Source organism: Pleurodeles waltl, chromosome 6 (genome assembly GCF_031143425.1).
Source record: "Pleurodeles waltl isolate 20211129_DDA chromosome 6, aPleWal1.hap1.20221129, whole genome shotgun sequence".
NCBI lineage: Eukaryota > Metazoa > Chordata > Amphibia > Caudata > Salamandridae > Pleurodeles > Pleurodeles waltl.
In genome coordinates this window covers 245,686,038-245,713,221 of record NC_090445.1, presented here as the reverse complement: position 1 = coordinate 245,713,221, position 27,184 = coordinate 245,686,038, and the positions used below count along the sequence as shown (strand labels likewise).

General features: G+C 42.8%; 1 protein-coding gene across 1 annotated transcript in view; it reads right to left on the bottom strand.

The window, feature by feature from the left end:
- Positions 1–14,438: 14,438 nt before the first annotated feature.
- Positions 14,439–27,184, bottom strand: part of KCNH6 (potassium voltage-gated channel subfamily H member 6) — a 732,361-nt gene continuing 719,615 nt past the window's right edge. The window contains exons 13-14 of the mRNA XM_069238011.1: positions 24,426–24,624; positions 14,439–17,930 (exon numbers count right to left, since the gene is read on the bottom strand). Coding sequence (XP_069094112.1) covers positions 17,628–17,930; positions 24,426–24,624 — 502 coding nt within the window. The 3' untranslated portion in view covers positions 14,439–17,627. The remainder of the gene's footprint in view (positions 17,931–24,425; positions 24,625–27,184) is intronic.

Below are 27,184 nucleotides of genomic sequence, written 5' to 3'. Positions count from 1 at the left end.
CTCCTTTTCTCAAATGATTCCTTCCCACCCATTCGTGACCACCCAACTACGACATCACCAGACTGGACAGATCCGAAAGAGCTGGAGGTGGCGTCGCATGCATCTGCCGCTCCATTCTCACCCTAAAACAATCACAGTCACTTCCAGTGCCCTTGTGTGAATACCTAGGTATCGAAATATGGAGCAATGACAAGCTCGTGTGCAAACGTCACACAATTTACCACACTTACCTGGGTAATAACCTACCTTTCATTAAACAAGTTATGGAGACCATCTCCTCTAACACAGACCAATACACCAACCAGATCTTCCTTGGGGATTTAAACCTCCATTGGAATGACTTAAATTACCCCATTCTGAAACCTTCCATGCCTTCCTTATGACCCTCAACCTCACCCCGTCATGCAATGGCCCAACACACAATAAAGACTCCATCCTTGATCTAATTATCGTTAAGGATAATGTTATCCAACTTAAATCCATAACTCACTGTGATTTGTCTGACCACTACCTAATCTCCTTTCTTATCCTGGAATAGGCGCTGTCTAGAAAGGGTCAAACTCTTAAATCCACACAATGACCTAGAGACCTAAGAAATCCTACTGATCTAGCTGCTGTGAGCAACGTCCTACCTCCTTCCACAAGCATGACAAATGTGAATGATCACATTACATCCAATTCTTGTCAGACACATTGGGCCATATTTATACTTTTCGACGCACAACTGCGCCAACGCAGTTGTGCGTCGAAAAAGTTAACGCCGGCTAACGCCGTTCTGAAGCGCCATGCGGGCGCCGTATTTATACAATGACGTTAGCCGGCGTTAGCCGGCAGCGCTGCCTGGTGTGCGTGAAAAAAAATGACATACACCAGGCAGCGCCGGCGTAGGGAAATATGGAGCTTGGGCGTCAAAAAATGGGGCAAGTCAGGCTGAGGCAAAATTATCGGCTCAACCCGATTTGCGCCATTTTTTTCGACTCCCAACCCCCATTGAAATGACTCCTGTCTTAGCAAAGACAGGAGTCATGCCCCCTTGCCCAATGGCCATGCCCAGGGGACTTCTGTCCCCTGGGCATGGCCATTGGGCATAGTGGCATGTAGGGGGGCACAAATCAGGCCCCCCTATGCCACAAAAAAAAATTAAAAATGTACTTACCTGAACTTACCTTATGTTCCCTGGGATGGGTCCCTCCATCCATAGGCGTCCTCCTGGGGTGGGCAAGGGTGACAGGGGGGGTCCCTGGGGGCATGGGAGGGCACCTCTGGGCTCCTTCCGAGCCCACAGGTCCCTTAACGCCTGCCCTGACCAGGCGCTAAAAAACGACGCAAAAGCGGCTGGACGTCATTTTTTTTGACCCGCCCACTCCCGGGCGTGATTTTTGCCCGGGAGTGTAAATACGGCGCACATGCCTCGGAGTCAATTTTTTAGACGGGAACGCCTACCTTGCATATCATTAACGCAAAGTAGGTGTCCACGCTAAAAAGTGACGCAAACTCCATGGACTTTGCCGCTAGACGCGTCTAACGCCAGAGTATAAATATGGAGTTAGTTTTGCGTCGAATTTGCGTAAAAAAAAAAAACGCAAATCCGGCGCAAACGGAGTATAAATATGCCCCAATGGACATTATTGCTCCGAAGCAGCTTAAAAGAACACCTGGTAGCAGCAACTTAAATGAGGAAAACCACAATTTAAGGCTTGCTGGGAAATCATGGAGAAGCTTTCCATCTGGCCCCCACTTCAAGCAAATGAGGTCATTAAGAAGCTCCTACAACAAACACATCTGCAAGTAAAAATGCAAAATACTTTAGGGCCCAACAATATAATACCAAAAACAGACCCCAAAAAAATACTTGAAATCATCAAACAACAAGTGACCTGCCATTGGAAACACAACTTGGTAGACACTACCAAATGGCAATGAGTTCTCCACCCATGTCATCGATAAGACAAGGAGGATTGAATTGTATCTGCAACTTGCTTCTCAGAGAACACTAGAATTGAGAACCCCCTTAGGTCATTTTTATAAAATTGTACTGAAAATACAAGTCACAAGAAGGCAATAGTCCATTGAGTTCTGATGTTTTATTCAAATCTGTTTATTGATTCCGAGCTTAGAAATTGTTCTGAAGATAACATGAAGAAACAAGAAGGAACTGCCGACACGTGTTCCGCCCCATGTGGCGTATTCACCAAGGCTGCAAGTAGTAAGTAAAAATAGATTAGAAAAAGGGGATTGTCAGGATTCATAGGTTAAGATAACAGTAAAGACCATGCAAAGGTACACCCCACTGGTGCAGAATTGTGAGTATGCTAAGGGAGAAAGAGAAAAAAAAGAAAAAAAGAAAATGGTGTTGAATAGTGAACTCAAATAGGCAATAGCCCCATTATCTAATCCATAAATTGTAAGCGATGTAAAGATATAGCAAAAGGTTACAAGAATATATTTAGAGTTAATCAAAATGGGAACAGTATTGAGAGTGGAAGAATTTCTGAGATCAAAAGATCCAAAAGCCAAAGGGAAAGTAAGGAATCATCAGGGGAGGCAATTACCATATGAACAGTGCAAGGAAAATCAAACCCTTTCTGCCCCCTAAGGACTTTCAGTTACCAGTACAATCTCTAGTTCTGTTGCTGGCCTACCCAAAGTAAAGCTGGCTCAGGTAAAGACCACATTGAACTCAGCTGTCAGACTCATAATAGGATCCAGGAGAATCAACCAAATTACTCCTGACCTAAAACATCTAAAATGGCTCCCATTTGAAGCTAGAATCTAATTGAAGATTGCATGCATGATGCACAAGCCCCTTCACCATAACACTTCTGTCTACCTGACCAAAGAGCTCGAGCTATTCAGTGGTAGTCTTAAGGTGTGCTAACTCCCTACAGTGAAACCTTACAAGTTCAACAAAAATGCATTACCACCTGAAACCATGACACACCCCTTGACTACCACCTTCAAAAAAGAAGTAAAAAAGCTTCTGATGCATAGATACCTTCTCTAGGAGGCCTGAACTTTCTCAGTTTGTCTAGCATCTGGTGAACTTCCTTGGACCTTGGAACTGCCACGATGAATGATATATTTTATTTTTTTGGGCTCCCTGTTCATTCCTCACCTGAGTGTCCTTTACTCTTTTCTTTACCATTTATGTGTGCTCTGATTGCTATTTGGACAGCGCTCTGATACTCCGTCAGGTCATGTTGCGCTATATAGAATTGCTCAAATAAATAAATAAAATATTCACCAGTAAGTTGGACTACAGGAACACCCTGTATGCCGGGGTCACCAAGCAACTCAGCAGAATACTACAAAACATCCAGAACTCGGCAGCCAGACTCATCCTTAATCTGCAAAGCAGAACTCACATCACACCCACACCTCAGGGAGCTCCACTGGCTTGCGATACACAAACACACCAATTTCAAACTTCTCACACACTCTTTCAAGGAACTGCACAACTTAGCCCCCACCTACTTGAACAATCACATTTCCTTCCACCAATCATTCAGACAACTCCGCTCCACAGGACTCCTACTAACACGCACATTTCAAGCATACACAGAACCATATCAGGACAACGGCCATTCCACATTGCTCAAAAGCATGGAACTACCTTCTACGCCACATCAGAGTCTCCTCCTCTCTTCTTGAATTCTTTAAGAAGCTGATGACCTGGCTTTTCACTTAAATGACCTTCCATAGGTACGGCTAGGCACACACACCTGCTCAGCTCCAGGAGACTCTTGCGGGTGATAATGCGCTTTACAAATACACACACATAATATAACATAACAGTACATTACTGTAAATATGTAAATTCCTCACCACTGTAACTTTCAGAATTTCAAAGGCTCTGCTTTCAATTAGTGAAATTTTTTGTCATATTTAGGAACTTCATCAACAGTGCGCTAACTGATGAAAAATGCGATAGACACATCGGTGCTAACTATAACTAATGGCATGTGCACAAACTGATGATTAGGTGTATAAATCAGAGAAATGCAGCTTCAAACAGGTTAGCACATACATTTTTTCACAGTTACGCATTTTCATGTTGCGGCCTCTGGCAGTTAAAGGATCAGTTAAGGAGAATGTAGACCAGTGTTTAAGTGGAGGTAGTACCTCGTCAGGTGTGGTGTTGCCTTTTCAAGGGCATATTATCACCCATGTTTTTGGATGGATGAAACAGAGTTGGCGCAATTATTTTTCAAGGACAAGTGATGCAACTATGTTGAGGTAGTGTTATAGAGCAAGTAAGCTCTAAAAAGAGCTGTAATGGTACCATTAAGGTTTTCACTCTGTGGTAGTCATTCAAAACGTGTTAATGCTTCAGAATGTACAATGTGGTGGCAAATATGACTGCCTTGTAGATAGTGCAACAGGTCTCAAAATTGATACTGAAAGACAGTGGGAGCCAGCCGAGTTCACAGAAAATGATGTATTTCTAGCTTACTGCCAAGACCTGCCAGGATATGTACTGTACAGTTGCAGAGGGGTTAATCTTCAATTGAGTAACGTGGACCTTGGGGATGATGGCCACCAGGGCGTTGTGCTATTACCATCAAGACTGGAAAGGATCAGAGTCTGGGCATGGTTTTGAAGTGTTTAGCTGGTAAGACAGACTTTACTCTGCAGAGCAATGACAATTACTGTTAGGCAATCTTTGTCTTGTGCACAACAAGAGCCTAGAACGTGAGGTTGGTGTTAGCACAGAGGCTCTTAAAATTAGTATTGTTGACAAGCTGAAGGATGAAGCATCAAGATTTGCCATGCAGATCCAACCTTGTAACTATTTTTGTGCCACCATTGGCGATTAGTCAAATTCCAGATGTTGATCATAGGCTGGATCCTTTCAAATTTCTGGATCTTCTGCTAAAGTGGTCACACCTCAGCCACATTATCTCCTACTCCTTCAACCTGTTCTTTTAATAGATGGATACAGATTATATTGTGCAGAGGTTTGCGAAGAATCAGTCCCTTCACTCTCACTCCAGGACCCACTGGTCAAGTTACTGAAAATAGATTGTATTTCTTCAAAGATATCACTCTTCAGTAGTCACTTTGGCCTTTGGAGCAAGTTTTCTTGGCCCTCTGTAAAGTAACCATATGTGATGCCAGATCTTCTGTTCATGACATTGGGATTCTGTTATGTTGAGTCAAGAACTACCAATCACTTCCCAGATCAGCTCCGTTGTTAAAGACCCATTACTTTCAATATAAACATTTTCCAGTCTGTATTTCTCATAGCGTATGCACAGCAAGTGTTCTAGACTTCAGCCATCTAAAATACTACTTTATTTGGCTCTTCCAACTATACAGCTGCATCGTCTTAAGGCAGTGGAAAATGTAGCTAAACATCTCACTTCTTAAAGACATTCTCTAGCTGTCTCAAAAGCTGAGTTTAAAGTCCTGATGTATCACTTATTGTGCATGTTATCACCTGGTTATCTGCCTCTTAGTGAAAATTCCAGAAATACCTTGCAATGCCATGCTACATTGTGCATGCACATTCTATTGCTCTTCTTTCTTAGGATCAGAAGATTAGGTCTCATTTTCAGGGTGCTTCCTCTAGCACTCTCTCTCTTCCCAAGATCTAAAATCAATGTCGGATCAGGAAAGCGATCAATTTAAACCTAAAAAAACAATGATCAATTGCACCTAAAAAACAAAATTTTCAATCAAAAATAATTGCCTTGGACACTTTATCCTGCAAGATATCTTCTTGGCACATGGATTTGGCAACCTGTAGTTATTTTGGACACGTCTGAAACCTAATGAAACAGCTTAAAGCAACAAATAATCAACTTTCACAAATTAATGACAAGGCTCAATTGAAATGCCAAACAAAATTCTTTATTGAAGTCAGCGTACACGTAAACAAAAGAAAATCACAGTTTTGCTAATCTCCTAGGGAGCTTGTTTAGTTGGTGGCACAAAAACCACAACAGTGTCTAATGCACTGGCCGTACTGCAGCACAACTTAGAGGTGCTACCAAATCTTCCAAGAAGGCTTCTATCAAGCCATTGGAATTTTACCAATAGAAAAATTACACTTCGATGACAATGGCAATATTGTTTCATTTTTATTTAAATAACTTGCATCATTCATATTAAAGTGGATTGTGCTTAAGCCTTTGTGCTTTACATTAACGCTAACTGAAGAGAAACATTAATTTGGATGTAGATCATGTTTGCATGGAAATGTGTCTGTTTGTGTCATGGTTGGTTCTAAATGCATATTCTGAGGACTCAGAACTAAGGACTGCCTGTTGGGCTTCTTTGTCTTCCTTATGAATGACTCTATCTCCTAGACCTTGTATTCCTAAGCAAACAGAGTTGGTTGGATCAGGAGATAAAGTAGTCCTCTGAAGAGAGATTTGGACTTCCTATCTTCAATGAAAATGGGGCATATTTGTTAGCTGTAAGAGTAACAGACAGCTGCATGCCTGTGGTTTTCGAAGTGGCTACCCTGTGTCACATTTTCAAAGAACACAGAGGAAATAAGAAAAATTACTCAGAAAATTTCACTGAATCTCACAACACATTTGAGGAATGTTTGATAACCGTAGAACCATTGCATTGCCTGATGGAGGCTACAGAGACCTAGAGACAATGGACAAACGCCAAAAGGATCACTAACTGGCATGTTTTGATAAGTACATTGAGAATTGTAGTTATCTTGAGCAGAAGGTGTGTCACATTATCGACTCCATAATTTTGACCTACCCATATAGCGGGACCATCATACCAACTTCAGAAATATTGCTAATGCAAATCACGTCTATGATTAACCCTGCCACAATGATATTTCAGGAGTCAATAATCAGGAATCACACAACTGCTTTCACTGACTTAGACATCACTTAGTGGTCCTTTAAACCTATTCCTCATTCAAGATGTCTCTGAAACCTTACATAAGTATATTGCTAAAATCTGAAGCTAGAAACAATTTATCTGTCAAATTCTCATGAGTAAATCACTGCTGTGTGAAAAGGTTCAGATAAGTATTATCAAAGAGACCATGTTTAAAGTATCCAGGACAAGACACACAAGTTTTTTCAGGATGCAACTGCTGCTGCAGCAGAAATAACAGGTGATGTGCATGTATTTTAATATAAGCCTCCTACAGATTTGGAAGTCCCATCTTACCCAAGATGGCGTTCCCCTGCTCTGGGGACATTTTTTTTCTTTACCATGCAGAAGGATGACCTCCTGTGGTGATCAGAGTCCAGGTCAAGTATATGATCTCTTATTACAAACATTACAGCACCAGAGAAGGGCTTTTGCAGTTTCTGGGTGTCTTGGTTACATTTGGTTGGAGGAAATTCCTAAGTGGAAATTCCAGTTAGCAATCACCAATTAAGAAAAGGCTCTTTTCATTGCAAGGGTCCCAGGCACAAGAGAAACAGTAACAACTTTACTCGTGTTGGACTCAAGCTTTACACCGCAAGCCCTCGATGGAAAGGCAACCAGGGCCTTTTTTTGAGCACTTCAATCAGAAATGTTCATAATTTGTGCGACTCCTGTCCGTTGTCCCTTCACCCTTATTGATGGGAACAAAACCCAATATAAAAATCACAACAAAAGTTTTTTAATTGTTTTGCAAAAAACCATAGCAGCGTGATTAGTGTAGCACATTGATGAGATCATCTGCTGACCTCCGGGAACACATATATGTGTGTATCAGACTTAACATGGGCGAACCGACCTACACAAGAAAGCAGCGCTGTACAAAAGGGGGTAACATAATACTGAGGAGCAAAGCAAAGCAGGAGGGGTAAATAAAAGAAAGGGAAGCGAGCGGGGAGGGACCTGCAACATAACAGGAAAAGGAAGTGATGCAGGTCAAGAGGGGTGGTTTTTCAGGAGTTACAGGAGGACAATGTGTTTTTACACTGACTGTAAATTCAACTACGTAGGGCAATAGGCTGTTGATATCACAGTGTATAATGTCACCAAAACCGGGCATGGTTGACTAGGAAGTAACGGAAAGCACGCGGACAAGCTGTGTTTCTATTTTGATAGGGTAAAATTTTTAAGTTTCTGACTAATATGATTTTATGATTGAAATCTTACATTACAGCGTCCGGCAAAAGGTTTTGCCGCACTTGAAGGCACTCATCGTATGGCCTTATATTCTTTGATGATTTGACAGAAGTCTGAATCGACGCCTCCTCTTCCAGAAACTCGTTGAACTAATAAAGTGTAAAGGAATATGCGATTTAACCCTGATCATTGGGTTATGGAAAGTATGTCGTGGAAAAAGTTAAAACAGAGGAAAGGAACAGGGAGACATACATCTTGACGTACTCAGAAGCCAAGAGCTGAGCAAAAGGGTCACAGCAAATACAGCAGTGAAACCAGCAAGAGGTGAAACAGACCCATTACAGTCGAATGAAATAAAGCATGGCAGCCTTGTTAGAGAGAAGATGCAAACCAACCTCATGGTAACTGATATGTCATTTTTTATTACTGTAAGATTGGCAGTCTTCTTACACAGTATTCGGATTTGTAATGAGTTCTTTGCCTGACCTTGGTTTCAATTTGTATAAAACCGGGGTAACTGCTATGTCACAAACATGTGGATGTCTTACTTCCGCCTAATTTTGATGCAGAGAGTAGAATGAGGGAGGAGGGCCATTCAATAGCTTCCAAAGTCTCATTAAGCTGTTCTTCATTGCACCAGTCCTTCCTTACAATTCTTTGTGTGGACCACCAATGATACAACAACTATTTATTTGGCTGTTCAGCTATTATATACAGACCTTCACTGCTCAAACAGAAGAGACGGAGAAATCAAGGGATGCCAGGCAGCACTGTGCTATTACTATCCACGCGGGATACCCTTCTGTCCCAGACCATCTCGGTTGTGGCACTTTTTGTTTTTAGAAGGCTGAGCTCTCACCCGTACAAGGTGGCATTGTTGAAAAGATGTTCTGCTCTGCACATTCTACTCCCTACATTCTTTTAGAACCCTTAGCAACTAAGGTGGCATGCTTCTTCATAGGGCCGGCTATTAATCGCGCAGTTTGTGCGATGGTTGGGGGCGAGCTCCCACTGTGCTTGCAGCTCTCTTTCCAGGGGGATTATGTAAGTCTTTATTGACTATTTAGACAAAAGGAGTAATGTAAATCCCCTCTTGCTTACAGATTTTACAATAGGGTGACAAAGAACAAACTCACCATTATGCACTGTGCAGCTGCTCCCCCTCGGGAAAGCTTTGAAGATTTTCTTTTTTAAGAATTCTGGAGTTTGGTTGCTCACTACTGCTGCAAGCAGTGCTTAGTTGATCTAGGGTTGCTAGTGTTTCAACAATACAGTTATAATAATGATAAGGGGCCATCAGGAGCTTATCTTGAGCCAATCTACTGGACCAAGAAGGACTGTGGTGAGACAACCAACTGAACTAACATTGCTGTTACATTTTATAACTCCTTAATTTCCTTTAATGATTCTTTATTTCTCACTAAGTAACCTTTAGCCACATGGGGTCTGCAGTAAAAATGAAAAGTGAAACTTAATAGCATATGCAGAACTTAATTAACAAAAACAGATACATCTCTTATTTCAGGAAAGAGTAAGGACAATGCAGATAAGTCCACTACACAGTCATACTTCCTCTGGTGCTAAAGTTAGCTGCCAGCACCAATGCAGGCATCTGTGCACTATAATGCAAGGGTGTTTGCTTTGAAGAAAATGGTTGAAGGCAGACCTTCCTGCACATAAATAATCTACAATGGCAATTTGTTACTTCTTTATGTACTGCAGTATACCTTCTTGCACATAAACAATCATTCATGGCGTGTTGCTTTTTCTGCCTGCTTTAAAATGCAGCACACAGAAAAAGCAAAAACGAGGAGAAATCAAAGTATCTCTCCTCGTTGTGTCATGCTAACGCCACCCCTGGGCTGGCGTTAGTATTTGGTGCTGCAACAGATTTAGGAATTCTTATAAACCTGGGGGAGCACTGAAAGCAATGGGTGTTGCAGTGGAATGCCCACCCATTGCACGCCACTCTGCTGCAGAAAACTGCGCTGGATCCATATTTACAAGGCAGTGCTAAGCCACAAAAAGTGGCTGAGAGCCACCTTGTAAATAAGGTGCAGTGCACAAAGCCACTAGAGCGTCGCTAAAAGTGATGCTCCGGTGGCGCTAGGAGCATGTAAATATACCCCACAGTGTTTTAAGAGTAAAGTTATTGTTCTGTATTGAAATACCCACCATTGCGGCAACTAAGCACTCAGACACAGTTTTGATCAGCAGTTCTTGGCCCACATTTTTGATTCACATTCTATCTTGGTTAAAGCGCCTCTTAAAAAATCCTAACACTGCCTTTATCCCAGGTAAATTCTTGTATTTGTTCAAAATGAAACAAGTATTTCCCTTGCTGAGTAAGCGTATCTTATATTCTAAAATTCCAGAGGTCTATCAATTTTGGATTTGCCCACTAAGTGTAAGATAACTGAGAAACCTATCCCCAAAATAGTCATTGTATTGAAACGTGCCTAAGTGTGCCCTGATTTACCATGGCTCACATAGTCATGCAATGCAGAGATCACAACTATCTTTGAAACCTGACTCTAGTTCAAGTGGGAACATCATTGTTTGTGTTCTTGGATCTTTAAGGAAACTTCAATGCATATTTACATGGGAATTCCAATTAGATATGGAGTTCAGCTAAGATATACAGTGCCACCGATTTTGACTTAAGCTCAACACATCCAAGTAGAAAACATAGTGATAGCTTCCTATCTCTACATACCTAACATGTCAACTTGCAAGTTACAGCTTTCCCAGAGTGGGTTTAAACTCAGTTTGACTCCGAAAGTCGAACTTCTTGGATTCTTTGAAGACTACTCTATTGTTCTTTCTTACAAAAACCTCAGAGAGTTCCCTCCTTGCCATGGTTTTATAATTGCTGTAAAACTCTTTGTCTGCTCTCACTTCCATGAAGAAATTTAAATCTACCAGCCTTTTCTAGAATGCTTTAGGCTTTCATTCAGAACAATGTGTCTGACTAGTTTATGAATTCCTTGGGTTGCTTTTACGTGCACAACACTAGAAAGTCTACACTGGTGAGGACCATATTTTCACTGGCCTTAAATTACTTTAAAAACCACAATTAGAAGGCTCTCACTTTATTATCCTAGAGGGCTTTGACTATGTGTATTTTTAAAAACTAACCAATTTAAAATGACGTGCTGGGAACTACATGAAAACACAAGCTTTAATCTTTTAAAATGGATACCCATATTTCTAATATTACTAGCTGTTTTTCCTCTCGAGGATTTACATTCGCCCTTTCTTCACACACTTAAGCATCTCCTTCTCAGTCTGATCAGCACAATGACACCATAGGAAAGCCTGTGGAAGGGAAGCCAGGGACAAAAGGCTATTTCAAACCCACAATACAGTTACTGTAATTATTACAACCTGGGCCCAGAGAACTCCCAACATGTTTCTCGGCTTAAGCTTGTGTCCTATTTTCTCTGTGACGTCAGCATTGATGCTATTATGTCGTAATATTTCACAGGCATCAGACAGGTCATTCTCGTTCTGTGATTTCCTTAGTCTCCAGAGTCAATTTCAAGTACATGATATCAGTCTCATTAGTTGCAACCCTCACTGATTCGCCAAAAGGACCGCAACTATGGACGGACATCCCCAAAGTCAGTCTGTTTATAATGTACAGCACTTTTATGCCCTATTTGGGAGCTTGTGCATTCCCATGTGAGGATGAGGTCCCTCATGAGTCCACTTGTTACATCTTGAATATGAGACTTAGGTGGTCATTTTGACATTGGCTGTAAAAACCGCCTACTGTCGCGGTGACGGCCACCAAAATACCGCCACCGCGGCTACCATCCGTCCCCCATTATTATGAGCACTGCCGGACTTCCGCCACAAGAAGTGCGGTGGTAAGGTGGCGCTGCTACCACCAGCACCAGTAGAACACCGCCAGTCGTATTATGACAAATAATACGGCCTGGCGGTGTTCTGCTGGCGGTAGCAGCACCCCTTCCTGTTCCCTGTACGGAAGACCTTCTCGCTCAAGGTAACGCAGGCTTCCGACAGGGGAGGAGAGTGGAGGGTGTAGTGTGTGCATGAATGTGTGAGTGTGTGAATGCATCTTTGTGTGTTGTGTTGTTTGTGTGGTTGTATGCGTTTGAGTAAATGCATGTAAGAATGGTGAAGTGAGTGCGTGACTGCATGTCAGTGTGATTGTGTGTACGAATGTGTGCGAGCAGGTCTGGAAGTAAGCATGTATGCCAGTGTGAGTGATTGGGGGTATGCGTGGTGCGTGTCTGCGGGTGTGTGCGTGTATTGGGTGTGTGTGTGATGATCGGAGGGGGTGGGGGGTGCATTTGAATGTCAGGGGTGAGGGGGTTAGTGTGTGTATGGGGAGGCTTTGGATGGAAGGGGTGGGGGTGTCAGGTCAGTGTTGGGGGGTGGGGGAGCTGCCTACCAGTGACAGGGAAGGAATTCCCTGTCATCCGTAGGGCCTACCGCCATGGTTTTCATGACGTTGCTAACGTCATGAAAACCATGGTGGTAGACAGGCTCATAATGTCGCCTGCTGCGGTACTGTGCATCTCCAGCCTGGCGGCTGATACCGCCATGGCGGTATGAGTGGAGAAGTGGTGGGTTGGCTGCAGCCAACTCGCCATTCTCATAATGTGGCGGTATGTACCGCTAGCCTGTTGGCGGTACTACCGCCACATTAACACTCACCGCCGGGGTCATAATGACCCCCTTAATCTTTCCGTTTCTCTTACCCTTTCCTGTGTTTTTAACATAGCTTGGTGCTTAATCTTGATTAACTTGAATCTCTCTAAAATATATCTTTACTCATGTAAGCCAAGGTAGATTTACAGTGAATATATAAAATAGGATGTGTTCGGTGAGCAAATGGCTCCAAAACCCTCCCAACATCCTATGTTTTCGGTAACAGACTGTTGAAAATATACTGTTTAATAACATGCCATTAATTTTCTTTGTCTAGTTATGCATGTTAAGCTATTTAAATTTCTTTTAAATCTCATGAGACGTCATATGTCAAAATTTCATTATGCAGAAAGAAGACCTGCACATGTCGTCTACCACTTTATTGGCAAGGGAAGCACAAATAGGGAGGTAAATATTTACTGTTCTAATTCAACTTATATTGTGACAATCAGTTCAGATTGTGGATTCAATATATATACAGGTTCATATTTAAATCTCAATATTTTGGCACCATACCCTCATTAAAGCGAGATCCAAAATGACTGTTTCTAGAGATAAAAGACATGCCGCACTGTATGCCCTTCTTTTGAATCAGGAGGTTACACTGTGATTGCCTTACTGCATACATTGTAGGGATCAGCAGGCGACAAAACTAAGGTCAGAATTTTTGGCAAAGAGGGATGCATCAGACTGATGACTAGCACGAAAAAGCATCACTGAAGTGATAGCGCATTTCAGCAGAGCAGAACTGACAACTGAAAGCAGCCTTGGAAATTCTTTTAATCCTATCCTCAGATGTACTTAATTGAAAAAGTATAGACAAAGTTATGGGCCACACAAATAATTTTAACCTGACATCTCATTTTAATTGGTAGCCAGTGAAACTGTCCGAGAAGGGGAGGAAACACTATTAAATTTTCTGTTCCCAAAGATCAGCCTGGCTGCTTCTTTCTCTATGAGTTGTAACTTCCTAATGAGGATCCAAACTTACACATTGATATATCTGTGCCTTTTATGCTTAGCTCCGCTTCAGCGATTTAGTGCTTGTACAACCACTCAGCAGAAGAGATATTTCTGCTCCCTGTATGCAGCATTGTCTTTTGCTTCTGACCCAGCACCTAGGGCCATTGCAGCTACTCAATACTGAATTTGTCTAAAACTGAGAAATACAATGTATTTATATTCTGAATATTTTAGTGATTATAATCAGTTTTGGGGTATCTCTGGTATAGTGATTAAATCACAGGCTCCCCTCAGTGGCCTATGTCTATATCTGTTCATTTTGTGACAATAAGAGTCAGTGGTAGCTCAGACACCTATCACCTCCATCCCTGGCATCTGCATGATTCAGACCTGATTGTGTGTGCACTTATTTTTCATCACGCCACAGACCCAGTCCTCATGCAAATTTCTCAGATCAATAATTGATTTCTTTTCTGCCCAAGCCATTGCAATCCATTCTTGGTTACTCTCTGGTAGATGTATCCCAGGCCCTTAAGAAAACAGATTGAGATATGTGCTTTGTGCTTGCTCGCACACAGGCAGTTTTGTAATTCATGGTACCTGGGACAGAGAGGAAACTCAGCACAGTAGGTTTTATGTGTTATGTTGGGCTGCACAAAGACAGCAGACAGTATTTCCTGGATTTTAAAAAGTAATGTGTTAAAGTACGTATTTTGCAAAGTTTAAGAATTTCTTTTTTTTTTTAAATGTATTAAGACATATCTGAAAAAGGGGGTTCTGGGAGAGAAGAACCCAATGAGTCACTTTTTGAAGGACTGTTTGTAAGCAACATGAGTGTAACATCTTTTGACATGTTTTTCACTCATTTCACTGTAAGTGAAGCTTGCAGATTGACCTTGAACAGATGTGTAATTAAAAAAGGTCACACCTCTACAATTTCATGAAGCAAAAAAATAATGGATGTTGCCCCGTGCAACCGAGTTAAGGTTTTGCCTATAAGCTTTAGGACTCCTAATAAAATAACGTTATCTTTAGCTTGAACACCTGCACAATACCATACTTGTAAATATTAAGTTTTATTGAGTGTAGAACAGCTATTCTTTATAAATACTGTTCTAGATTTTGATTAAATTCATTTTTTAGAGTAATCCGCATAAATGAACAATAACAAAGATTTCATGAGCTAGCAAGAGAATTAAGGAATATCTAATAAGAAAGTAAACAGAGAAAAAAAGTCAAGTTCTAATTGATGTTTTCAAAAGCTCTGAAAAACATTCAAATCTTTGGAACCACAAAGATGAAACGTTGTTTTTAAACTGATGGATTTGCTTGTTTTCAGGCTAAACTATCTACTAGCGGTATAAAGACTCTCTTTCGACCAATATGCTGACGACACACAGCAATATCTAACTAGTAAGTAATCTGACGACCTTCTAACTCTGTGCACGTGTTTAATCAGAATGCAGGAGTGGGTGGCTGAGATAAGACTCGAGTTCACGAACTAAACACTGAATTTCTCTTTCTCTCTCTCAAACAGAATGGCAAGTTTCCCTCAGATTTGTTAAACAAACTAAACTCTCTAGGGACAGACCCTAACATCTTCATTAGTGGTAAAATACCTGGCTTCTTGCATTGGTCCACCTCCAGCTCCATGTTAAAACCGTATGCTGAGTGTGAGACATTTCCTCTCTTAACACTGAAGTAAAATTGGGTGTGTGATGTAAAACTGAGTGTACAAGCAATTGTGCTCTCTAGAATGGGCTTCACGAATACTCTGCTCACTGAGCTTCCTAAAACTCTACTCACCCCCTTCAGATTGCCTTGACTCTGCTGTTCGTCTTGTTTTCAGCACCGCAGTATGACAATATAACTTCAGTTATTGTCTCTATCGAGTGCCTACCTTTGGAATCAAGAAGCATCTTCAGAGTAGCTTGTAACATCTCTCTGAGACAAAAACTAAAAACCTCTGGTGTTCTGAGGAACTGAAGAGTACATTTGATATACTCAAAAACACTCTAACCCAGAAGAAAATATTCTCTCAGTCGCGCTTCTTATAGTAATGGAACTGCAATTCGGAACACTCTCCCAATACATATTAAGTTTGCCCCCTGGTTTCACTCTTTTAAAAAATCTCAAGATACATTTACTTACTAAACTTAGGGCCTGATTTAGAACTCGGCATTAGAACTCCCACGGATGTCGGCAGACGGGATATCCTTCACCGTTGTGATGGAGTAACCTGTCTGCTGAGTTCTAACTAAGGCCCTTAGTCTCTCATAACCAAGGCAAATGATGTTTTAATATCAGTGTGATTCTCTCTTTGTTTCTCATATGGTGTTTCCCTCCCACAAATGCAGATGTTTTTGTAAGTATCGAAACCCACAGCTTTTGCTTTATATGTAGAATTTTACTTTGCCACTTTGTCTGCATTCAAATTGTTCCCGAGCTACTGCACTGATGCCCCTTTGTGGCTATAGGTTGTGTTATACCAAAAATGTCATGCAAAAAGGGAACTTGCCTGCATGATGGGAGTCACTAGAGATCAAAATTGGGAGAACACGATTTTCTGCATCTGACATCCAGAAGGTGCACAGCATATAAGAGGCTATTCAAGGTCAAATAAAATGTCTCCGTCCCATCGTTTGGGGTCCACATTAGCCACATTTTGCCTTTGTGGTACTGGAACCCTCTTCAAGAGATCTATGGTGGGGACATCAACCCATTCAGCCCTGAAAGCACTCTCCTCCCTCCTCCTTTTCCTGTGTCTTGTATGGCTGCGCCAGCTCTGATGATAAATGGTGCTGGTCCACAGCACAAGCTCATGGAGATCAAAGACGAAGAACTCTTTATAGGTCTTCTTCATTCTTAGCAGCAGTATACATTTGTAAAGCTTTCTTCCAAATTTCCAAACTTAATTATTATGTTAAATGAGTGAATGATTCAAAACTCTCATTAGGTCACAGTCACCATCCCTAAGCACTGGGAAATGAGAAAATCTCGGACTCTGAAACCCGCACATTATATCTGAGATTAGCCTAAGGCTCCAGGTGGGAAATTCAGCCTACTTTGTCTTCCACCCAAATTGACAAATGGTAAATCAGGGAACTAGCCATCCAAACTGATTGAGAAAACAATTTGTGGATGTGGGTATAATAACAATACGACAACTCAATCTACTGTCAATGAGCCTGTCTTTGTGCACATTGCAAGTGCAGGGAACAGGGCTAAGTGGAATGCTGATCTCATTGTTTTGAGATTCTAAAAATGCTGCTTTTCGCAGTTATGCACTGATGAGGGAGAAAGTCTAGAAATATGGATAGGGTTAGTATTGAGTGCTTGGCCCATTCACTTCGACTGGTATATCTGGACCTATTAGAAAAGTTGAACACATAAATATTACAAGTAACAGTCTTTGTAAAGCACCTCTGATGCTTAGTAGCATCTTCAGGTGCTTTACAAACAAGTACACATTTCAGTGTTAACCAGTTGCCACTCAACTCTGTTTATCTCCCTTGAAGATATCAGAGGTGGACAGGTGGTCTTATCTGCTACGGAAGTATGAAGATTGACAGTTGGTCCTCTTTATCTACTGCAGAAGGATGTAAAGCTGTGTCAGATTTGAACTTGCGAACCTGTAGTCTGCACAGATTTCCCAGACTCCTTCCTTGGATTCTGGAGGTAACTTGCCAACTGGGCTATTTTGTGAGGTACTGCAGGACTAATCTAAGCGTGTGCTGGCAGGAAGTCGAATCCTGGAGCCCAGCTCTGTCATCCAAGTCTTTGAACTTTCCAGTGGTAAAATATCGAGGAGGTGACAGCTTGAACAGTGAACCTCAAAAGAAGAAGTATTGTCTTGTGCCGCCTCTGTGTGCAGACACATTTTAAGCTTCTCCATCTTCTCAAAGTCGATGTATCTCTCCTTTCGATGATTCCATTGTCTAACTCCCTGGAAGTCCGGGATCTGACAGGTGTCTTTGAAAGTCCATGTGGTCAGAGGACACTGATGTTGATGCCCCAAGGTGTTCGGGCAGGGAGGGGAATCGAGACCCACAATAAAGTCCTTGTGGGTGCGACGTCAGCTGACGAAGCTCCAGGCTGTTAGGGAGCAAAATTGGATCCTGCTCAGGAAACGTAGTGATGGTCTCATCAGATTCCACAGTTAGGTGGATCCCGCTGGAAACAGAGTCCTTAGACTTCAGGTTGAACTTCTCTAGGTCCACATAGTCGGTAAAGCTGGAACTCTGTGGGGGAAGGAGAAAAAAAACCAAAAAAATTAACTTCATTTTCGCGGATGGATTTGCTATAGAAATGTAATCCTGGAGTTAAGGGGGTCCTTATTGATCATAATGATGATAATAATAATATTTATAACACATACTGAGCACTTAATTGTCTGTATGTACATCAAATTGTACGAATTGATTGCTGTTATATATTAGCTCAAAACAATTGGCTCTGGTGAGGATTTCGGGGGTTGCAGTTAATGGAAAAGTGTGTCTTGCTTTATGTGCATAGAGGGGCATGTTCCATAGATTGGCAGGGTGTATGAAATGTGATACATGCCTCCAAAATTTCATTTACACTTGCCACAGCAAAGGCATAAAAAGGCTCAGGCTAAGCGGGAAGCCGGAACATGCTCTAAGTCTTCACTTATAAGTATGAAACGTTTCAACAATAACAATAACAGAGTTGGGTGTAGCATGTAATACATTGTCAAAGACATAAACAAGGGGGAATGCATACATGACGATTAGGCACACAATTAGAGCAGCAGCTACAATATATTATGGGAAAGACACCCATTTCATTCGTGTTCATAGTACCCCAAGACATTCAATGAAACCGATAATAGCAATTGCCATTACAGATGCGTATATGATGTAAGTGGGCGAGGACAATGCCATACATCCATGACTCTCCCAGACTGAGCCCTTAGGAGCTAGATCATTTTACCCCTAATTTCGACATAGATCAGTATCTTTCTAGACTTCCAATGGAACTCACTTTATGCTAACATTATTCCGTTCTAAGTAAGTGTGTGTTTGGAAGCAGTTGGTATAGATATTCCAGTGGTCCAAAGGAAAGGGTAGGTGTATGTGCAGGAGAAATCCTATCAATCTTTGGCTTCTTCATGGAGGGTAAATATCGTTCTTAGCCTCAAGTGTCATTACAAGCTTCTACCATGTATCATAACCTGCGTCCAGTTGACCACTGTCACAAAGGGATTTCAGTACACTTGTCTCAGTTCGCACCAGCCGGTGCCAAGCGGTAACCTTTGGTGGCATGAGCTCTTTCCAGCTCATGGCAATTTGTCTTTTGTGCATAATAAATGCCAGGTCTGCAAATCTGTGGAGATGCTTGTCTTGTTTGGGGTGGGGACGAATATCAAACAGGCAGGACTCTGAGGTGGGGTCAAATACCCAATCTATTTTGTCAGACATGTCTGCCACAATCACCTGCCACATGCTCAACAGTAAGGGGCAATCCCACAACATATGTTAAGAGCCTGCTTCAGCAGCCCCGCAGCGTGGGCAAGTAGGGGACGAGGCAGGGAACATGTGTTTAATACGGTTTGGAGACAGGTATGTCTGATGAATAAAGTTAAACTGCGTGTACTGGAATCGGGGATTGCGGGATACCCTCCTTACTTCCTGCTCATATTTCAGTTGACATGGGCCATGGGAGAACCTCATTCCATCTATCGAGTGCCACTTCCAGTTGTGCAGTACCGGGGATCAATAATCAACCGTAAAGGAGTGTTATTACTTTTTTTGAGCCAGTGCCTGATAATAGTTTGTGATGGATAACAGTGTGTGAAGGTTAGGAGCCATTGGCCCCCCAGGCTGCTCTGAGCAGCCGGTAGATAGCATGATATGTCGGTAAATGTCCCGAACTCAGGGAGGTGAGATCCCTTATGGCCTCAAATGACATGAGGGTGCCACTGTCTCCTACTGTCTCCATTCCTGCTTCTATCCAGGGAGCAAGATCATGAGAGCTGGACAATTGTGCGCCTTCTGGCATTTGAACAATAGGAATTAAGGGGGAATGTGGAGGGGAGGGAGACCTGCCCTGCACATAACGGCGCCAACAAGTATGGGAAGATTTCACCAAAATGTTGTTGGCGACACGTAATTGTGCACATTCTGAGAGCTATCTGTATATGGAGACCTAAACGTGCCCGCACCCATTCAACTTCTGCTCTATCAGGGGCACTCAGCCATCTGATGGGCCACTGCTGTTGCACTGACGCATAGTAAAACTCAAAATTAGGTGCTCCTAGGCCCCCTCCTTGAGCGGGCGCTGCAGAGTTGACAGTACTGCATGATGTCTATCTTTATCCCACATGAGCCCCAAAAGTAAACCGTTCAGCTCCCAAAAGAAGCTCCTGGGTACGGTTATGGGCAGTGCTGCAAAAAAAGTACAATCAACATTTTAGCTGCTGCTGCTACTCTTCCCAAAGGTAATTATGGTAGGGAATTCCAGAAATGGAGGGGTCCTCTTATTGAGTGAAGCGTGGGGCCCAGATTTCCGTCACTAAGGGCATCCTCTGAGTGATACACTTGAATCCCCAAATATTTAAAAGAGTTGAAGCACCATGGAAGGCAGTAGGTCGAAAGCGCATCCCTGAGGAGTGCCAGTAATTTGAGTTAAGGAAAAAGACAGGACTTGTACCAATTGACCCGAAGGCCCGATAATGACCCGAAGATGTCGAGCAGGGACATCACTTCAGGTAGCGATGTCTCACCGTGGCTAAGATATATCAATGCGTCATCAGCATAATGCGATATTATATGATGAGTGTCCATCGTCCGAATCCCCCATTAAGGTGCCCGCAATCGAAGATGACCAGCTAAAGGCTCCATCACGAGCGCAAACAGCAGGGGCGGCAACAGACAGCCCTGTCTAGTGTCTTGACCAATTGAAAAGCTTTCCGATATCAGTCTGCCCGTCTTCCTCCTGGCTGATGGTTTAGCGTATAGGGTTCAGACCCATCTCAAGAATCCCTGCCCACAGCCCATATGGCTCAATGTAGCAAACAGGAATTCCCAACTTAAAGTATTGAATGCCTTTTCGATATCAAGTGGTATAGCCACATTATCATATGCTGGGGGTGGAGTATCATGTAGAATACATAATAATCTCCTTATATCAAGGAACGTGTTACGGCCCGGTATGAATCCCGCCTGGTCCTCATGAACTAGTCCATGCACTAAGGCAAGAATTCTGTTTGCAAGGACTTTGCCCAATATTTTACAGTCAAGCTTTAGGAGGGATAGCGGTCTGTAGGAGCGCACATCAGTGGGATCCCGAGCTTTTTTAGGCAGCACTACTATTAGTGCCTCACGCTGCAAACCAGGAAGCTCCTCCCATGTCCATGCTTCCTCAAACAATTCCATCAGAGATTGGACAAGGTGCGCCGAGTAGGTGGCATGGAAATCTATCAGCAGGCCATCCGTACCAGATGTTTTATTATGAGCTATCTGGGAGATAGTTAATTGTATTTCCTCCGGTTGTAGAGGTTCTTCAAGGGTCGCCTTCTGAAGGGGGAAAGCTTTGCTAGGAGGGCAGTACTCAAGAACGCCTTCATCTGGTGGGGAATGGCTGCCACGTCTGCTTTGTATAGGGTATTGTAATAGTCCCGGAAGGTGTCATTAATGGCCACCTGAGAGGTGGCCGTATTCTCATTGGTGAGTTTAGTCATCCCGATTGGGGCATACTAGCGTTCATCGTGTACTAGCCATGCCAGCAGTCTGCCTGATCGGTCACCCTCTACATGTAGGCGGGTCAAACAATATTTATAGTCGCATAGTCATAGGTCAGCGTCGGTAAATAATTTCCACAACGTGCAAAGCCGGTCAGGAGCCGTCAAATGGTTAGCGATATTATCATTGTGGGCTACCATAGCAAGATGAAGCCATTAAGCATAAACAGTGTGATGTTTCCTCACAAGAGAGATTATGGGGACCCACAACTGTGTATTGTATGTATAGTGACATTTCAATTTCCCACCTTTTGGTCCTTCTGACCATATTCTGTTCTACACCCTTCCTCTGTAACATAAACTTAAATATAACCAATTCAATCAGTCCTAACAGCAACCCCCAAAGCTGGTGGCGTAGAGGCTCACCAACAATCCTCCATGTTACAAAAAGGAAAACATTCAAGTAACATTCGGGGAAAAGAAATGTCCATGTGGAATCCTTCCAGGGAGGCCTAACGGTCCTCCGCCTCAGTCCTGTAAGGAAAAAAGATTAGTCATAATAAAGGCCACATCCAGACCTTTTACCAATTTAGAGCCTGCAGTTCAGATGTGAGCAACCACCTTATACCCCCACCTAAGTACCCTCCTTCTTAGTCAGCAGTACCACATAAGGTTGCAGATTGTTCGATAAGAAGTGACTGTGGAAGCCAGCCATCCATAGCAGTGGTGTTAGGGACATATCCCATCAGTTGTTGCTAGTGTGTGCCTCTTCATTACATAAAGAGCATCTAGGTGCTCATTCGGTCAGTAATCACTATGTAGGTCATACTAGATACAGTCATCAAAGTACATCTGCTGTTTGGGGAGTGACATTTGGGCCTTTAACCATGTCCATACGAGTAGAGCAAGAGCTCCCAGTGTCCGGGTCTGGGTATTTCCAAGGGCTTTCCCAGAGGGGCACAAAGGAATTTTCAGCGTGGAGGGCTGTTTCCTGGGGCATTTTATCTCTTTCTGCTGCTGCTTGGACTTTCGTGGGTTTTATTTGAGGTCTATTCCGGTGGCGACGGCAGGTGTCAACCACTCCTCCTGATCTTGGTCCCCTGACAAGGATTGAGCTATGCCTTTGGCATGCATCCATGTCCAGGCATCTGCAGGCGTGGAGAAGATGTAAGTCCTCTCATCAGTGATGACTCGAAGCTTGGCTGGAAACATCAAGGCATATTATAATGTTATGTTCATGCAGGCGTTGTTTGAATTTCATTTAGGAGTTCTGCTGGTATTGCACTTCCGCTGTGAAGTCTGGGTAGGCCGTGATGGTTGCGCCCTCATGTTGTACAGGACCCTGTTTCCGAAAACATTGCAGGATCATGTCTCTGTCTCTATAATTGAGGAAACGCGCTATGAGCTGGCTAGTAGGTGTCCCTGGCAGCGGCGGTCTGCCGGAGATCCTGTGGGCGCATTCTATAGAGAAGAATTTCGGTATTGTCTGGGTGTTGTAGCATCAACAGGATCTCTGTTGTTGACAGCGGGCCAGGAGGTCTCTCTTGGGCGTCCTGTGATGATGATCTGATGGCCCTGGGTTTCCCCATCATTTCACCTTGTCACCCAGCTCTTCTGGCACCAGTTTGACTAATTACCAACGGGTTTACTGATGGTGTGCAAAGTCCATTGAGGCGCCCCCCACTACAGAGGCTGGGAGATAACCCCAAGGTGAACCGTATGTCACGGGCTAGTGCTGCTGGTGGTCCCCTTTTAAAGATCATGTCTGTGCGTGTATGGGTGAATGATTCAGGACGCGCAGTTACCTTCAGCCGTCCTTCGCCAAGCCTTCCGTGTCCGTCGACACCTCAGCATCCATGTGTGTTACTGGATGCTATATCAGTGGGCCATGTCTAGCCCACTGGCCATGCACGCGCTCTATTCAACCATTTGAATTCTGACAGGGAGAGATGGTATCCCCCACATTAGTATCTCCTGCCCAGGTGGGTGCGATCTTGGCTGCCTCCAGGACCCTGTCTGTCAAGGAATGTCTCTTTGTGTCTGCTAAACGCCATACCTGCCTCCCCGTAGAGTTGGAAAAAGGGTGTTGGATTCCCTTATCGCACTATGCTTCTCGCAGGCCGCTTCACCCTTCTTACCCGCTGCTGCTGGGTAATGTACTAGTCCCTCATGAGCGGCCTCGTCCTCTTTCCAGCGGAGGCCGCTGGCATCCATGGTCATTACAAGTGATCGCTGGCCTCCAATCTGCTCCTCGACGTCTGGTAAGTATGCTGCTCCTGCCTAGGGGTCTACGTCTGGCAGCCTCATTTGCTCGTCTTGGGTGATGGTAGAGCACCGGAGCCGATCCCCGACCCAGCCTGCCCCGCAGTGCTCCTACCTCCCCGGCGTAGGCCGTGCTGTCCTGCTCATGGTGCGCTTGCTGCGTCTTCTGCCGGCACTGAGGATCACGATGCCAGGACGGGTCAGTCGTCCACGATTCTTGTTCTTTGCCCACTTCCGACCGCTGATATTTTCCTGATTACCACAGTCAGATGGGCATGTCATTTCAGGTTTTTACATGGCTGAGGACGGAGCTGTGTTTTAAGCATCCGTCTCGGCCGCCATCTTGGCCACGCCCCCTCAAGGTCTTCATTTATGCCTCTGTGAATGGGTGCTTTTGAAAGAAATAACCGGAGATACTTCAAATCTTCATTGAGGTGCACTGACAGAGCTTTATGTGGTTTACACTACTGCAGAGCAGTGGCTGTTGCAGTTAATGGCTTAAGTTAATAGGCAGTGCAGAACTATGATGATTCTTGCTTGTTGCTTAAATTGTTTACTCGTACATTCACTCAACCCAGTCACACTATTTTCTCTAACTCTTGATGGAGATTCATTAACTGAGTTCCCAGCACACAATACACAGAACAAGTGGCTTGACTTACTGAGTTAAGGAACAGGAGAACCATTGCAGTAACATATACACAGTGGGTACTAACAAGTAGTTGCCTGGACTGTAACAAGGCCCCATCCCTTAGAGGATACGTCCACCTACCTGAACAGAAGACATTGGGGACTCCGCCTGCAGCGAGGGACTGGGCTGCACAGCATCCAGACTCTTGGACCCTGTTGAGTACATTCCTAGGGTTTGTGAGCTGGGAGAGATGGGACTGTAAGCTGGAGGCACCTGGGAGAGCTGACGCTGAAGAAGTTGGAGGATTATATTTATGTCAGAGGACATTCTGTTTTCTAGCCTGCACAAGAAAGATCATACAGCATATTGTAAAATTATGCTTTTATGATAAAAAAAATATTTTTTAAATCATGTTCAAGGGATGACATTGGTAAGCAAGCTCACTACTGAATGTAGTACAAATATTTATATCTTCTCACATAGTGTTAAATTGTGTAACAGTGTGTAGTTTATTTTCAGGTGTAAATGACAAATAGTACAAACACAACCAATCCCAGTGGGGAAAAAACTACATTTCCCATCTGTGGACATACATAAGAAGGCAAATAGCACAGTAGCTTAATGTATGCTTTCAATTCCAAATTCTAGGACAGTAAAGCAATACCCAAATTTCTTAGAGGGCAACCCAGACTATATAACTAGGCCAGTGCAATGCCCCGTTTTTCAACATCTAAATTTTTTAGTTCATTGATTTGCTTGCATTTTTCCATTTGCAGGGATGCTGTCATCGGTGAAACCAATTTATCCAGTGAAGCCTCCCGCTGCAGGCTTCAAACAACCAGTTTTAGCCTGTTCACCTACTCTTGTATTTTCACTTTCGCGCACCACAATCCAGGCAACTACTGTTGAAACCCACACCCAGCTGCATTGGCTGAAAGTCAGAAAACATCCACCAGAGCTTCATGCAATGAAGCTGCCAGCACCAGAATGATATCCAGACAGACTGCTTTCTCTGGAAGGCTAGCAGAGATCTGGAATGCTCTCACATAACCGTCGCTTGGAGGGTCCAACCCTGACTTTTATTCACATTTAAGGGATCCTGACTGAGATCCTAACATCGGAGTGGCCATGGCTAAGAGTCATGAGTACATGTAAGCTCAAGACTACTTGGTTATTATCTACTGGAACAGTCTTTATTTGGAAATGACTACTGCTAAAGTTTTTACTTGGAACTGACTTCTGTAACAATCTTTATATCCGAATTGACTACTGTAATAGCCTTTACTTGGTTACTGACCAACGTACGTTTACATCCTGAATACTGAACCCACAGTATCAGTGGGACTGAATATCAAGGACAAAAGGCCAGATGTGCGTAGCTATTTTCATGTTGAAACAGCCTGACTGGCAAAATCGGGCTGTTAGCGACATGAAAATAGCATTTTGGTATGTACCAATGCTATTTTGCGATTCCGTAACCTACTTACTGAATCGCTAAATAGGTTTGCAAGTCACTATTTGGAATGGGCATGCTGAGGGTGTCCCTCCCAAATACGAGTTGCAGTGGTGTGTATAATTGTTTTGTGACCGTGAATGCGGTTGCAAAACAATTGCAGTTTACACCAATTTCAAACTGGTGTTAACCCATTCGCCAACGAGAATTTGTGAATGGAAGCAAAAATATTTTTTCAGAGTAGGCAGTGATCCACGGACTACTGCCTACTGTGAAAAAATGAAAACAAAACTTTTAATTTTTTTGTTTGAAATGCTTCCCGTTTTCATTTAACACTGTTGTACATCTTGTTGTGCAATCCATTTCGGGATCGCAAATTGCGGGTTGCAAAACAAAACGTCATATATCTGACCCAAAATATCAATAAAATTGCTGACAGGTTCGTCAGTTTGGATATTCTATATCTACCTCCACATATGTATACCTGCGTTGTACATATATCTTCAGGCTATGTAGATGTGAAGTTAGGAATAGGAAATTTATGCTACCCTCTAGAACTTTCAATATTTTGTTCCATGGTATTCTGTCCTTGATATTCTTCTAGCTCTATAATGTTGGTGTTGATATGTAGCAGTACAACCACAGTGTAACATTCTTTACTTTGGTACTGACTACTTTAACAGTCTTTACTTGGTTATTGACTGATGTATCTTTTTTTTCTCTTGGAATTTACTATTATAAAAGTCCTTACTTGAGTACTGTCTATTATAACAGTTTTACTAGGAATTTGCAATCTGTACCTCCTTAATATCTGTTGCAAAAGTCTCGACTACTGTAACACTCTTTTCTTGGTTACTGACCAGTCTGCACTCTACTTTTAATTGACTACTGTAACAAACTTTACTTAATTACTGACTACTATAACAGTCTTTACTTGGTTAGTGACTACTGCATCAGTTTTTACTTGGATTTGATAACTGTAAAAGTCCTTTACTGTGTTATTGACTACTGTAACAATCCTGTACTTGATTACTGACTACTGTGACAGACTTTACTTGGTTTCTGACTACTGTAACAGTCTTCATGTCGTTAGTGACTACTGTAAGCCCCAAAATGACATTTCTTTGCGAGTCAATGGCTAACACAGTTTACATGATCGATTACCTAAAGAGGGGTCATAAGTTTGCTGTCCATGTACAATATTTACAGATAGTCAAAAGAGGCAAAAGCAACCCTATGTTGTTGTGTCATGTTTGAACTGCATTGTAATCACCTTAATAAAAAAATAGACTAAAATCTTTTGAAAATAAGCACACTATTACTGTTTGTAATTTCTAGTAGTTGCTTGTTTCAGACTATCAATAATTGTCAACATATGTCTGTCACCGTTTCAAATACATGTTAGTTTTCAATCATTTTTTGGGCAAAGAACAGACTGATATTCATC